This window comes from Podarcis raffonei, chromosome 4, assembly GCF_027172205.1.
Source record: "Podarcis raffonei isolate rPodRaf1 chromosome 4, rPodRaf1.pri, whole genome shotgun sequence".
NCBI classification, from domain to species: domain Eukaryota; kingdom Metazoa; phylum Chordata; class Lepidosauria; order Squamata; family Lacertidae; genus Podarcis; species Podarcis raffonei.
This window is the reverse complement of record NC_070605.1, coordinates 10,868,563-10,884,451: the sequence shown is the minus strand read 5'-3', so window position 1 is coordinate 10,884,451 and position 15,889 is coordinate 10,868,563. Positions and strand designations below refer to the sequence as shown.

General features: G+C 47.6%; 2 protein-coding genes across 2 annotated transcripts in view; both read right to left on the bottom strand.

The window, feature by feature from the left end:
* CAPN5 (calpain 5) overlaps positions 1 to 15,889 on the bottom strand; it is a 77,260-nt gene that overhangs the window by 16,221 nt on the left and 45,150 nt on the right. Inside the window, exon 4 of the mRNA XM_053385440.1 lies at positions 189 to 397. Coding sequence (XP_053241415.1) covers positions 189 to 397 — 209 coding nt within the window. The remainder of the gene's footprint in view (positions 1 to 188; positions 398 to 15,889) is intronic.
* On the bottom strand, positions 13,273 to 14,547 carry OMP (olfactory marker protein). Its single transcript, XM_053385461.1, has one exon. It carries the CDS (start codon positions 14,190 to 14,192, stop codon positions 13,713 to 13,715), a length of 480 nt encoding a protein of 159 aa, XP_053241436.1. The 5' UTR covers positions 14,193 to 14,547; the 3' UTR covers positions 13,273 to 13,712.

Below are 15,889 nucleotides of genomic sequence, written 5' to 3'. Positions count from 1 at the left end.
GCTGCCAAGTCAGACCTCTGGTCCATCTAACACAGTGATGCCTACATTGACTCGCAGCAGCCCGCGACTTCAGGTAGAGTCATTTCCCTAGGCGGAAAGCTTCGCGATGGGCGATTGGGGATTTCAACCCTGGACTCCCAGGTCATAGCCCAGCTACTCTAACCACTAGGCCACGCTGCCTCACTCACTTGGCGTAGGCTTTTTCCACCAGCGCGCACCACAGCTCATTCTTGGAGTTGGAGTGGCAGTAGATGAGCTGGTTGTGCAGCGTGGGCAGGCGGTCGTCAATCACCACGTCCACCCAGTCGCCAAACCGCCAGAACTGGAAGTGGAAGATGCCGGCATAGTTCTCCGGCTTCTCAGTGGACCACTCCTGCTCCTTCCAATCTGGGATTACCTGTGTCGGGGAGAAGGAAAGAGACATGTTAGGTATCTACGCCGTCGGGTAGAGTTTGCCAGCATTTTTTTAAGAATTAAAGTACATTATATCACTACAGTGGGGTACGTTTAACTGAAGGAGCGTCTCCAACCTCATCGTTCTGCCCTGACACTGAGGTCCAGCGCCGAGGGCCTTCTGGCGGTTACCTCTCTGTGAGAAGCAAAGCTACAGGGAACCAGGCAGAGGGCCTTCTCGGTAGTGGCACCCACCCTGTGGAACACCCTCCTGCCAGATGTCAAAGAGAAAAACAACTGTCTGACTTTTAGAAGGCATCTGGAGGCACCCCTGTTTTGTTGTTGTTTAGTCGTTCAGTCATGTCCGACTCTTCGTGACCCCATGGACCAGAGCACGCCAGGCACTCCTGTCTTCTACTGCCTCCCGCAGTTTGGTCAAACTCATGTTCGTAGCTTCGAGAACACTGTCCAAACATCTCGTCCCCTGTCGTCCCTTTCTCCTTGTGCCCTCAATCTTTCCCTACATCAGGGTCTTTTCCAGGGAGTCTTCACTTCTCATGAGGTGACCAAAGTATTGGAGCCTCAGCTTCAGGATCTGTCCATCCAGTGAGCACTCAGGGCTGATTTCCTTCAGAATGGAGAGGTTTGATCTTCTTGCAGTCCATGGGACTCTATCTCCTCCAGCACCATAATTCAAAAGCATCAATTCTTCAGCGATCAGCCTTCTTTATGGTCCAGCCCTCCCTTCCATACATCACTACTGGGAAAACCGTAGCTTTAACTATATGGACCTTTGTCAGCAAGGTGATGTCTCGGCTTTTTAAGATGCTGTCTAGGTTTGTCATTGCTTTTCTCCCAAGAAGCGGGCATCTTTGAATTTCGTGACTGCTGTCACACCTGTTTAGAGAAGCTTTTAATGTTTGACGGACTATTGTATTTTAACATTTTGTTGGAAGCCGCCACAGTGGCTGGGGAAACCCAGCCAGATGGGCAGGGTATAAATAATAAATTATTTTTATTACTATTATTATTAGTTGTTTATTTATTGCATTAACATTCTGCCTTCTTCTCTGAAGAGCTCGAGGTGGCAGATGTGGTTCTTCCTCCTCCTCACTTAATTCCCCACAACAACAACCTTTCAAGGTACATTAGGTCGAGAGGCAGCCTGACTGGCGCATGGTGTCTGAGTGGAGATTTGAACCCCGGCCTAAAAAGGTTCTAATCCAACCCTCTAACCCAGGCATAGGCAAACTCGGCCCTCCAGATGTTTTGGGACTACATCTCCCATCATCCCTAGCTAACAGGACCAGCGGTCAGGGATGATGGGAGCTGTAGTCCCAAAACATCTGGAGGGCCGAGTTTGCCTATGCCTCCTCTAACCACTACACCACATGCGCTCCCTAAATTACAAGGGCAAGAGGGAATTCTATTAGTATGCTGCGATTTCCAAAATAAATCCCATTAATGGGAGCCGGAACCTTGCACAGAGAAGGCAGTTAATATAGAATGTGTGAGGGAATGTGGAATATTTACCACATAAATTTACTTATTTTGTTTTTTAGATTAAAATTTTACAATCACATATCCAACATACAACATTAAAAACAAGATTCCGAAGAATCTTCTGGACTTCCATCCTCCCCTTTGTGGGTCCAGATGTTAATCATTTCCTCCTGCATGTTTTATATCCAAATCTTTTACCTCTCCATTGTGTCCAAAATTCACCATTAAACTACAGTGGTACCTCAGGTTAAGTACTTAATTTGTTCCGGAGGTCCGTTCTTAACCTGAAACTGTTCTTAACCTGAAGCACCACTTTAGCTAATGGGGCCTCCTGCTGCTACCGCGCAGCCGGAGCCCGATTTCTGTTCTCATCCTGAAGCAAAGTTCTTAACCTGAAGCACTATTTCTGGGTTAGCGGAGTGTGTAACCTGAAGCGTATGTAACCTGAAGCGTATGTAACCTGAGGTACCACTGTACAAGTGTTATTCCAACCCTACTAATGATTTTAACTGTTTACAATGGTTTTTAAGATAAGTTATAAAATTTCCCCCATTCCTTATTAAAATGTTGGTCTTCCTGATTTCTGACTCTTCTGGCCATTTTAGCCATTTCAGCATAATCCATCAACTTGATCTGCCATTCTCTCTGGACAGGGACTTTATCTTCTTTCCAATGTGTGATATTTAAGGGGGCATTCTTCCTTGCCCATTAGCAAATCATTCTACGTTAATCCTATCAATCACCGGTGTGTTTTTTTAACATCCCATACTTATTTTCTGCCTGCAGGTGGCTCCAGAAAGCTCCATTTGGAGGCTGCCTGGCAAAGGATACAATTCTTAGGGAACATCTTCAAAACAATGGGGAACTGCGATAACATGAGTGCTCCTTCTCAGCGTACTCCATTCCATCCCCATCATCAGCCGGCATTCTGTAGACATTGAACACACCAAGCCTTTACTGTTTTTCCTAAAGATTTGTGTTTCCTTGTTCCTGCAAAGCTTAGGATTTGCTGGTGGTGCTACAGAAGCATTGATAGTCACCTCTGAATGTCAGAAATAAAAGGGGGGGTAAGTATACCTGTTTCTAAAAAGTATATGGCTTATTATTATTATTATTATTATTATTATTATTATTATTAATACCCCGCCCATCTGGCTGGGTTTCCCCAGCCACTCTGGGCGGCTCCCAACAGAATATTAAAAACACAATAAAACATCAAACATTAAAAACTTCCCTAAACAGGGCCGCCTACAATTGTCTTTTAAAAGTTTGGTAGTTGTTTATTGCCTTGACATCTGCTGGGAGGGCGTTCCACAGGGCAGGCATCACTACCGAGAAGGCCCTCTGCCTGGTTCCCTGTAACCTCACTTCTCGCAGGGAGGGAACCGCCAGAAGGCCTTCGGAGCTGGACCTCCGTGTCTGGGCAGAATGATGGGGGTGGAGACGCTCCTTCAGGTATACAGGACTGAGGTTGTTTAGGGGTTTAAATGTCAGCACCAACACTTTGAATTGTGCTCAGAAACGTACTGGGAGCCAATGAAGATCTTTCAGGACTGGTGTTATGTGGTCTTGGTGGCCGCTCCCAGTCACCAGTCTAGCTGCCGCATTCTGGATTAGTTGTATTTTCCGGGTCACCTTCAAAGGTAGCCCCACGGAGAGCGTACGGCAGTAGTCCAAGCAAGAGATAACTAGAGCATGCACCACTCTGGCGAGACAGTCTGTGGTCAGGCAGGGTCTCAGCCTGCGTACCAGATGGAGCTGGTAGACAGCTGCCCTGGATACAGAATTGACCTGCGCCTCCATGGACAGCTGTGAGTCCAGAATGACTCCCAGGCAGTGGCGTAGCGTGGGTTGTCAGCACCCGGGGCAAGGCAAGTAATTTGCACCCCCTAACCCGAGTGAGCCAGGTAGAGGCAGAGAGCTGCGAGTGCGAGCGCGTCCCCCCCAGATGTTGCGCCCGGTGCGCCCGGCCCCCCTGTCCCCCCCACTCTATGCCACTGCTCCCAGGCTGTGCACCTGGTCCCTCAGGGCTACAGTTACCTCATTCAGGATCAGGGAGTCCTCCACACCAGCCCGGCGAATAGGACCATAAACTTCATGAACCACCTTAACCCTGCCTTATCCAATCAGATCATAGAATTGTAGAGTTTGAAGGGACCCCAAGGCTTTCTAAGCAGAGGTTGGGTAGCCATCTGTCATGGATGCTTTAGCTGAAATTCCTGCATTGAAGCGGGTTGGGCTAGATGACCCTCAAGACCCCTTTCAGCTGTATGATTTCCCTATTCTATGATTCTATACCACCATCATCTGAGGTGCAGCTGGTCAGATTTAGTGAACAGTCTTTGCCTGTTGCTGCAGCTGCATGATGGAATTCCAAACCCCAGGGAATCCACTGGATCCCACGCTCCAAGAAAGCATTTCACAGTAGGTCAGAGACCTTTTACATTTCTCAGGAACCAATTTTTTTGTGACACTTTTGATCTCTTCCACCTGCCTGGCTCTGCTTGATAACTTGGTCTCTCTTTCCAGCAGGGTCAATTTTGCATTGTTTTTGCAAGATGCCTTGGGCTAGCGAAAGGCATTGCATTGGGGGGGAAAACAACCAAGCAGTATTGAAATTGAATTGAAATACTTTATTGCCACTTGTACAACTTGTATACAGTGAGATTACACAAGCACCCCCCCTACTCAGCTCTCTTAGTCTTAATTCCCCTCGTTTATTGACGCACACCCACCAAACCCGAAAGTCAGTTGCCCTGTTGTTATCTTTTCATTCAGCAGCCTAACAGCCCACGGATAGAAGCTGTTCTTTACCCTGTTGGTGTGGCTAATCATGCTTCTATATCTTCTACCTGAGGGCAGGAGATCAAGAAAGTGCCGGCCAGGGTGTGAATCATCCCTGAGAATTTTTCTCACTCTCCTGAGGCAACGTTCTTCCGCTATTTCATCCAGCGGATTCACGGGACAGCCCATAATATCTTGTGCTGTATTCACCACCCTCTGTAGGCACTTCCTATCAGATGATGTCAAACCAGCGTACCACACCGTGATGCAGTAGGAAAGGACACTTTCTATTGTGGACCGGTAGAAGGAGATCATCAAATGTTGATTGACATTGTTCTTCTGCAATACTCTGAGGAGATGGAGTCTTTGTTGGGATTTCTTAACCACCTGGGTTGTACTGATTTTCCAAGTAAGGTCTTCACTGAGATAAACTCCTAGGAATTTAAAGGAAGAGATTCTCTCCACATAGCCCTCCCCAATGTACAGCGGGGCTAGTTCTCCTCTCTTCCTCCGAAAGTCCAACACCATCTCCTTTGTCTTGCTGATATTAAGGTACAAGCTGTTCCCTAGGCACCATGTAGATATTTTTTGGAGCTCCCCTCTGTACGCTGATTTGTCTCCACCTGTTATTAAATCCATTATGGTGGTGTCATCTGCAAACTTAATAATTGCAGTAGACGGGTCAGGTGATACACAATCGTATGTATACAATGAATACAGGTACGGACTTAGCACACATCCCTATTGCTTGGGCCTTGGAAAATGTTCCAGGCATATCCCCTGACAAATGCTGGAACCGCTATGGGGGGGGGGTGTCAGATTCCAGCCAGAAGGGCAAAGATCAATAAATTCCAGCTGCATTGCACCAAATAAGGTTACTGCAGCAGTCGACAACTTTGTTGGGGTCTGTCAAGACTTTTATTGTAAGAATCTTCGCCGCATCAAGAACAAAGTGCCCAAGTTTCCTTGTTTTCCTCTTCCCTCCTCATTCTTTTTTCCTTTTGTGTCGTGCCTTTTTTTTTTTTTTTTAAGATTGTGAGCCTGAGGGGCAGTGATGGTCTTGTTTGTTACTGGACCATGAGTCACTCCAAGAACCCAAGTTTTATTGTTTCCCTCTTTCTTCCGCATTCATTTCCCCTTTTGTAAGATTGTATGCCTGAGTGGCATGGGACGCGGGTGGCGCTGTGGGTTAAACCACAGAGCCTAGGACTTGCAGATCAGAAGGTCGCGGTTCGAATCCCTGTGACGGGGTTTGCTTCCGTTGCTTGGTCCCAGCTCCTGCCAACCCAGCAGTTCGAAAGCACGTCAAAGTGCAAGTAGATAAATAGGTACCACTCCGGCGGGAAGGTAAACGGCATTTCCGTGTGCTGCTCTGGTTCGCCAGAAACAACTTAGTCATGCTGGCCACATGACCTGGAAGCTGTATGCTGGCTCCCTCGGCCAATAAAGCGAGATGTGCGCTGCAACCCCAGAGTTGGCCACGACTGGACCTAATGGTCAGGGGTCCCTTTACCTTTACCTATGCCTGAGTGGCAGAGATGGCCTTGCTTGTTACTGAACTGCAAATGACTCCAAGAATCTTTTTCGGCCGAAGGACAGGATAAAAAGGCTTTTCTTGGCAGCGCCAGATGTACTAGGAATGAGTGGCTGAAAGATTCCCAGCCCTCTCTCAGGAAGATCTAGATAAAAGCAAATGTGGAATCGCTAATAGCTTCTTGTGGTCAGAGAAAGGGGGCAAATGCATTGTAAACGTAACCCCTGAAAGGTCCATTAGTCCATTAGCTACTGATGCATTGTAAATACAGATGAAATATGCCCCACTCAATGCCAGGGAGAGGCATAGGGAGAAGAAATCTGTTTAATATTGATGCTGATATCTGCCTCCAAGAGCCATATATTAATAAAGGAGTAGAAAGATGCAGGGCAGAGGGGGGAGTGTCAATTAAAAACAGAGCTCTGCACTCTTGTAACCGTTCGCTAAATGCAAAAATATTTGAGCTGTGTGTCAAAGGACAGCCTTAACACGGTGAAATGGAGCAAATCGCTAAAAAATCAAATCAAACATAAATTTAAAAATGATTTTTTTGGTGTAAGAAAACAACAAGACTTTTAAAAGTATCTAAAATTAAACTGAATTTAAGGCATTTTTAAGCAAAGGACTATAAAGTCCCAGGGAAGACACCAAAACGTCATCTCAGATTCCTAAAGGTACTTGCAAGGGGAGTTTAAAGTGAATGTGCTGATCTTTTTTTTTTTGCACGGCGATTGTTGTGACCATGACCCCTAGAAACCCAGTGAACCACACCTGCACCTCAGGGGCAAATGTCACTGCAGAGCAAGCATGGGGCAAAATCTGTGCCCCTCCAGATGTTGGTGGACTACTACAAATCCCATCCACCCCACCCCCCAAGCTAGCATGGTCAATGGTCAGAGATTCTGGGGCGTTACATCTATTTATTTAAATAAATACATACCGCTTAGCACTGTAGTCTCTAAGCAGTGTGCAATAAGTGTAAAATCAGTTGGAGCCATAAAAAAATACTTCTGCTGTCTTCAAGAAGTGTCAGAAGTTCAATAGGGAGAGGGGGCCTGTCAAGGCTTCCCCCCCCCAAAAAAAAAAATAATAATAATGGGAATTGCAGAATGCTGAGACTTGTTAGGTAACCCCTCACAGGACTACAATTCCTGGAAAAAAACTGATTTTAATAAATAAATACAGAATATTTGTTACTTAAGAGAAGTGTTGAAGCTGCAGAGAGATCGAGGGAAGTCAACTAACATAGCAGGGATTGAAACTAGTTTTCCGGAAGAGAAAGAGAAAGAAAGAAAGAAAGAAAGAAAGAAAGAAAGAAAGAAAGAAAGAAAGATTATAAATGTATTTCTTTCTGAGAACCTGGCATATAGGATCTTCAAATTACTGTTTGTATCCTTTGAATAATTTTGTGTACATGTTGTTTTTTGTGCTTTCTCCCCCCTTTTTTCCCTTTCTATATTTTCCCTTTTTATGTATTTTTTACTTTTATTTTTGAATAGTTGGATGTAATGTTTAATTGATGCTTTCTTTGTGATTTTTAAAAATGCAAGAAATGTTGTTTTTTAAAAATACAATTCTCGACATTCTCACATTAGAAATGTAGTTCCCAGGAATCTTTGGTGGAAGCTACAGCCGGAATGCTTCAAAGGTACCATGTGGACGTGAGCTCAGAAGGGCTTTGCAAGCAAAATATTTTTCCCCTGTGCCCCCTCCCCTAATCGCAAAACTCTGTATTCAGGGTACCTGACTACCAGACCCCTGCATAAAAAAGTTAAAGGGAGACAAAACAGCTTCCTTCAAGTACCCTGGCGGTCAGTGCCAGATTTACGTATAAGCTAAACAAGCTATAGCTTAGGGCCCCACTCTCTTGGGGACCCCAAAAAAATTAAAGGAAAAAAACACTGGATGTACATTTCCAAAATACAAGATAAAAAACAAATAAAATAAAACCTACCTACAGCAACAGTGTTTTGTGTTTTGCAGGCTCCTATGATGTAAGCAATGGGTCCCGCCTGCTAGCCTGCTCCCTCAAAGATCACTGGTTTGCTCATTTCTATATATAGGAGACGCGGGTGGCGCTGTGGTCTAAACCACTGAGCCTACGGCTTGCCGATCAGAAGGTCGGCGGTTCTAATCCCCGCCATGGGGAGAGCCAGTGTGGTGTAGTGGTTAAGAGCGGTAGTCTCGTAATCTGGGGAACCGGGTTCGCTCCTCCACATGCAGCTGCTGGGTGACCTTGGGCCAGTCACACTTCTTTGAAGTCTCTCAGCCCCGCTCACCTCACAGAGTGTTTGTTGTGGGGGAGGAAGGGAAAGGAGAATGTTAGCTGCTTTGAGACTCCTGAAGGGGAGTGAAAGGCGGGATATCAAATCCAAACTCCTCTTCTTCTTCTTCTTCTTCTTCTTCTTCTTCTTCTTCTTCTTCTTCTTCTTCCTGTTGCTCGGTCCCTGCTCCTGCCAACCTAGCAGTTCAAAAGCACGTCAAAGTGCAAGTAGATAAATAGGTACCGCTCCGGCGGGAAGGTAAATGGCATTTCTGTGCGCTGCTCTGGTTAGCCAGAAGCGGCTTAGTCATGCTGGCTGCATGACCGGAAAAACTGTCTGTGGACAAACGCTGGCTCCCTCGGCCAGTAAAGCGAGATGAGCTCCGCGACCCCAGAGTCGTTCGCGACTGGACCTAACGGTCAGGGGTCCTTTACCTTTTTTATATACAGTGGTACCTCGGGTTAGAGACACTTCAGGTTACAGATGCTTCAGGTTACAGACTCCGCTAACCCAGAAATAGTACCTTGGGTTAAGAACTTTGCTTCAGGATGAGAACAGAAATCGCATGGCAGCAGCGGGAAGCCCCATTAGCTAAAGTGGTACCTCAGGTTAAAAACAGTTTCAGGTTAAGAACAGACCTCTGGAACGAATTAAGTTCTTAACCCGAGGTACCACTGTATAGGGTGCCTACATTGAGCATGGACTGTTATGTGCAAATGGCTTTCGATACCTATTAGGTCCATAAATTACCATCTAGCATATATTCAACACAAAAAACAGCGACAATTTGTTGTTGACAAAGGACAGCTAGACATATAAAGAGCCCTGTTACTTTCAGTGGCTGAGGGCCTCATCAAACCTAAATCCGGTCCTGCCTGACGGGATGCCCCATAAGCAATAGGGCAGATCTGCCTTCCGTTCCTCCAGAGAGAACGGTTAGAATGGAAGGGCAGCGTTCAGTTAAGAAACTTCCCAGCGGCAAAAGTTGATTGACAGGGGAAGAGACCGGCTCTTGGAAGGTTGTGGTGGGGTCTCTGCTACCCAAGGTTTGAGCAGAGACTGGACAGGACATCTTTCAGGGATGAACAGCAGCCTCGAGTGAATCTCCCCCCTTCCCGCTCTACGATATACTAAGAAAACCTATACAGTGGTACCTCGGGTTACAGACGCTTCATGTTACAGACTACGCTAACCCAGAAAGAGTACCTCAGGTTAAGAACTTTGCTTCAGGATGAGAACAGAAATCGCGCTGCAGTGGCGTGGCAGCAGCAGGAGGCCCCATTAGCTAAAGTGGTGCTTCAGGTTAAGAACAGTTTCAGGTTAAGAACGGACCTCCAGAACGAATTAAGTACGTAACCAGAGGTACCACTGTAGTTGTTATAGCTACGGTTGTTTTTCAACCACAGCACAATTCCGGCGTCGTTTTTAAATGCAAAGGCAGCACCCCGATATTCTGAAACGAACAAGGGACAGTCAAAAGAGAACCTCACCCTTAGAATAAAAAAAGATCACGAGCTGGAAATTGCGTTCCAAATAATAATATATATATATATATATTTATCTTTTATTACAATTTTTTTTTTACACAAAAAGGTTATTCCGAAGGAAGCTTTGAGAGTACAGGCTGGTACATTGCAGATGGGCGCATTTAAATGCAATGGCTGTATAACAAGAAAATGCAATTGCCATAGATTGTTGTGTTATCTGAGGCAGGATTGTGACCCAGAGGCAAACCACCTTCTGATGAACCCTCAGCACGGAAGTCAGCAGAGCCAAGCTTCACGGCGCATTTCCATTCCAATTATTTCCCAAAAGGGCTAATTGTTTCTCAAGCAAGCAAACGATGGCTGGCCGAAGACTGCGGAACTTTTCAAGGCACCCAGAACCCACCGGTTCACGAACGCCATTCCTTATAAAGCAATCTGGAAGCTCACAATGACACTGGCAGAAATTGAAATCAGCAGCTGAGCTGCAGAAAGCCATAGATCCAGGAGGGCCCAGACTCTGCAAAGGGAGCTAATGGCCTGGCCCCCCAAAAGCCACAGCACCAGAAAAGGAATCTATAGATCCAGGTGCACATATTGCAGTCGCATCTCGTGGCACCACAAGGCGACCAAGGACGTGGTGCTACGGAAGCCCATTCAGGACAACTTTTGCACACACACAAAAAGCAAGGAGAAAGTTTTAGGCTCCTCCCCCCTGGCCTTGGAAGACTCCGCCCCTAGGGGCTTTGCAAACAAACAAACAAACAAAAATGCACTTGGGATGAAGGTCCATGGCGTAAAATTTGCATGTGTTAATTCAGGCTTCCTCAACCTCAGCCCTCCAGATGTTTTGAGACTACAACTCCCATCATCCCTGACCACTTGTCCTGCTTCGGGGGGGCGCAACATTGCACATGTGACATTTTTGATGTCCTGCCATTGCACGCAAGAGCATCGTGCCTTCTTCCCTAAGCCAGGCAGAAGCTTCCCAGTTTCCCAGGCGGCAGGCTTTAATACTTTCATACTCTAATTTGCCGGGAACATTTAGGGACCTAGCTTAGTCCCCCTAGTTAACTGGACGCACACCACTGTTAAGAATGATGTTGGCAAGCTGGAAAGTCAAAGACCAAGATGATCACGGGTCTGGAAACCAAGCCTGATGAGGAACGGTCGAGGGAGCTGGGTAGGTTTGGCCCAGATAAGAGGAAACTGAGAGGTGATACGATAGCCATCTTCAAATAGATGAAGGATGGAGTGAGCTTGTTTTCTGCTGCTGCGGACGGCAGGACTCGAACCCAGACCCGTGGATTCAGATTACAAGAAAGGAGATTCCGACTCAACATCAGGAAGAACCTTCTGGTGGTAAGAGCAGTTCTGACACTACAATTCTACGACAAGGCAGCCTCCTGCGTTTAAAATTATAATTTTTAAAAAGGGGGGAGGCAGGAGAGCTGGGGCTCTGTTCCACTCTTTTTCTTTACTTCCCTTCGACCCATTCTGCACAAAAAGGGGGCAACGACTTTGTCACAACCTAACAGGAACCAGAGCGGCAAGGATCTGCTTCCATTTGGCCCCTGCTCACGCGCAGGGAAGCCTTGCTGGAAAAAAAAACAAACCACCACTGAGGCCTCGCGGGACCGCAAAAGATCTTTGCTTCTGATATTTTGAAAAAAACATAAGAGCGGAATATACATGCTATTTTCTGTTTCTCCAACTGAGAAGGGGCTCATATTCCAGTTTCTTCAATGGGATTATCAAAAGCTTTGAGCGACTGAACACCTGCGGCCAGGGCAGTGGGGAATATGTCTCAAAGATTAAGAACCTAAGAAGCCGCCTCACGCCAAGCCAGACCCATCTAGCTCAGAAATGTCTGCACGGACTGGCAGCAGCAGCAGCAACTCTGCAAAGGTGTCAGTGAGAAAGGGGGTGCCAGCTCTACCTGAAGAAGTTGAGGATTGAGCTACGGCCATAAGGAAACAAACAAACAAACAAACACAGCCACAAGGGAATGGATGAATGAATAAATAAAAATCCAGATTCACTGGCAGAAGGATTCTCAGATGCATAGAAATATTGGTTTTTATAGCAGCAGGCTTCAGTTTCTGCCTCCCGCCTAAAGAATAAATTTCCAGTAAGTTCCAACAGCTCCTATCTGCAAATGGTTGTTGTTTTTTTAAAAAGAAAGCAGTTTTACATTTATAAGATTTTATACACCTTGTGCAACTGGGGCAGGCTCTCTTGTTTCCAGAAGGCAGGGAATAATTTACTCTTAGGGGTACAGGAGAGGGGAAATGTGATCTGGGGGGACGGCGACGACTTAATTCACCCCCCAGCCACAGATCACCAGGAAGCCAGGTTCTTCTCTTTGAGCCTCGGCTCCCAATTTGCAAAGTGGTACCTACTTTAAGCCTAGACAGCATCTTAAAAAGCAGAGACATCACCTTGCCAACAAAGGTCCGTATAGTCAAAGCTATGGTTTTCCCAGTAGTGACGTATGGAAGTGAGAGCTGGACCATAAAGAAGGCTGATCGCTGAAGAATAGATGCTTTTGAATTATGGTGCTGGAGGAGACTCTTGAGAGTCCCATGGACTGCAAGAAGATCAAACCAATCCATTCTTAAGGAAATCAGCCCTGAGTGCTCACTGGAAGGACAGATCCTGAAGCTGAGGCTCCAATACTTTGGCCACCTCATGAGAAGAGAAGACTCCCTGGAAAAGACCCTGATGTTGGGAAAGATGGAGGGCACAAGGAGAAGGGGGCGACAGAGGACGAGATGGTTGGACACTGTTCTCGAAGCTACCAGCATGAGTCTGACCAAACTGTGGGAGGCAGTGGAAGACAGGAGTGCCTGGCGTGCTCTGGTCCAGGGGGCCACGAAGACTCGGACACGACTAAACAACAACACCTACTTCATGCTAAACACTGTACGTGTGTGGGGTTTTTTAGGGGGGGGCGGAGATATCTATAACACTATGTGATAAAAATGCTCTAATTGAGGGTTGCTGGGGTGGTGGTGGGGTGTGGGGGGAGATGAAAAGAAATAAGTCAACAAGTCTTCATCACTAGACTCTTCCCCTTTTATCCCTTTAAGCTATATCTGTCCCCGCATTTCTCCCAGAACCCATGAGGACTAGCGGCTTGCTTCAAAAGAAGCAAAAGGAAAATAAAATCCGAACGGTCCCGCATATGAGGGCCTTGGCTCCACTGATATACCCTTTGCTCCGGAGGGTAGTCAGAGCTGTGCAGATGTGCAGCTCTCCCAGTGTAAAGAATCGAGGCAAGATGGGAGTCCACACCCCTAACCCTTCCTTCATCCAGCCCGGCTGCGTCGCCTTCTGAGATTGCCAAGGGGTCTTTTTTCACCAGCATGGATTTCTTGACTCGGCGGTCTGTCTGCGCCTGTGTGCGCGTCCGTCCGTCCCAAAGCTTCAAAACAGAAAACACACCTCATTTCCCGGCAGGAAAATTTGCCGCCTAAGCTGCGTCACGCGCCACTTCTCTGAATCCTACATTGAAAGTGCGTCGAAAAAGCGTGGCCTTCCAAGTTAGAGAAGCAATGAAAGAAATAGAAGGAAATAAGTAGACTTCCCAAATTGAGGCAGGCACCTGTGGCGATCAGGAGGAAATAAACTGCACGGTCTCCACAGTGCAATTTCGTTTTAAAAAATGAGAAAGCAGCCACAGAGTCGACAGCAGCGGGGAGAAAAGAGGAGAGGTTAAGCAGGTTGTGAGGGCAAGAGAGGCCAAACTCAGACTTTGAACACGACTGAGCACTTGAGCTGGGCTGGTTCCAGGCCGTCTGTGTACGCCAGGAGGAAATACATGACTTTCCGGATCCTGGCCAGCTCCACCAGCCTCTCCCCAAACTCCAGAGCGTCTGCCTCGTTCCAATCGACCTCCTGGGCGTCCGCCTTCTTCCAGAAGACGGCCACAGGCTCCAGGAGCTGCCTGCGCATGAGGTTGGTGAGGTCCGGTGTCCAATGCTGGGAGGTGCCGATGATGGTGACCTTCCCGGGTTTCTCCAGAACCACATTCCAGCGCAGGAAGCGGAGGCCGTGCTGGCGCGAGAAGTCCAGCCGGTAGACAAACTCATTGGCTTGCAACAGCTTCTCCCCGTCTTGCGGTTTCTCGTTCCTCTGCTGGAGGCTCTCGACGCGCAGACGCATGCACCGGGTCAGTTCGACGTCCTGCACCAAGTGCAGCTCCAGCTCGGCCGCCTCCGAAGCCATCGAGACCCTCGGTTTGCCCTCTCCTCCCTTCCCCTCGGCCGTGTTTTGCAGCACTGCCTCTCTGTCTTTCTCTGAGCGTCCGAGACGTAGGAAGAAAAATATGACACTGTTTGCAAACTCTTCCTCTCTGGCCGGCCCTCCCCTGTCCCAGCGGTGCTAGGCAACCTGCTTCGGTGACGCGAAGCACCCTCAGGGGCTTTCCTCTGGGTGCCCTAGCCTCATTTGCAGGAGAGGGACGGATCCCGGCGCTATGCAATAAATCTATAGGGGATGCAGCCTCTGATGTCAGCTTCCCTGGCAACTCGCCTAGTGACCATTCCCAAACGAGACGTGTGGCATTCTCGGTCAGGTTTAAACGAGGTCTCCTATGTGCTCCGGATGGGGCTGCCACTCGGGATGGGGCAGGGGCTGGGGCATATGCTGGAAATTCAGGACGGGGAAGGAAGTTTCCTTTCTCCTCACCCCGTATGGCATCGAAGCATGGAAAGAAGGCTAGGCTCATGCTGGAAACAGGCCCATATTCTTCCCCCTGCCTTCCGTTCATCTGACGCTTTCCCCAGTGTTGATAATTTTAGGCTGCAGGCTCCTTATGTCGAACCCTGATATGAAACCAGAATTGTAATAATAATAATTAATAATAATAATAATAATAATAATAATAATAATAATAATACAGTCATATCTTGGGTTACGGACGCTTCGGGTTGTGCAATTTCGGGTTGCGCACCGCGCCAAACCCAGAAGTACCGGAACGGGTTACTTCCGGGTTTCGGCGCTTGCACAGAAGCACTAAATCGCACTTTGCGCATCCGCAGAAGCGCCGAATCACGACCTGAGCGTGCACAGACGCGGCGCTGCAGGTTGCGAACGTGCTTCCCGCACGGATCACATTTGCAACCCGAGCGTCTACTGTAATAATAATAATAATAACAACAGCAATTCATTACTTAAACCCCACCCATCTGGCCAGGCCTCCCCAGCCACTCTGGGCGGCTTCCAACAGGATATTAAAAACACAATCAAACATTAAAAGCTTCCCAAAACAGGGCTGCCTTCAGATGTCTTCTAAAAGTCAGATAGTTGTTTATTTCCTTGACATCTGATGGGAGGGTGTTCCACAGGACAGGTGCCACCACCGAGAAGGCCCTCTGCCTGGTTCCCTGTAACCTCACTTCTCACAATGAAGGAACCGCCAGAAGGCCCTCGGAGCTGGACTTCAGTGTCCAGGCTGAAAGATGGGGGTGGAAGCGCTCCTTCAGGTATACTGGACCGAGGCCGTTTAGGGCTTTCAAGGTCAGCACCAACACTTTGAATTGTGCTCAGAAACATACCGGGAGCCAATGTAGGTCTTTCAGGACTGGTGTTATATGGTCTCGGCAGCCACTCCCAGTCACCCGTCTAGCTGCCACATTCTGGATTAGCTGTAGTTTCTGGGTCACTCTCAAAGGTAGCCCCACAGAGAGCACATTGCAGTAGTCCAAGTGAGAGATAACCAGAGCATGCACCACTCTGGGGAGACAGTCCGCGGGCAGGCTGGGTCTCAGCCTGCGTACCAGATGGAGCTGGGAGACAGCTGCCCTGGACTCAGAATTGACCTGTGCCTGCATGGACAGCTCTGAGTCTGGTAAATACTTCATAGTTCCTGAAACCATTGTAGAAATATATTTTAAAAATAAAAAAATTGTCCAGTAGCACCT

Coding starts and splice junctions, on each gene's coding strand:
- OMP (XM_053385461.1), bottom strand. CDS start 14,192: ATGGCTTCGGAGGCGGCCGAGCTGGAGCTGCACTTGGTGCAGGACGTC.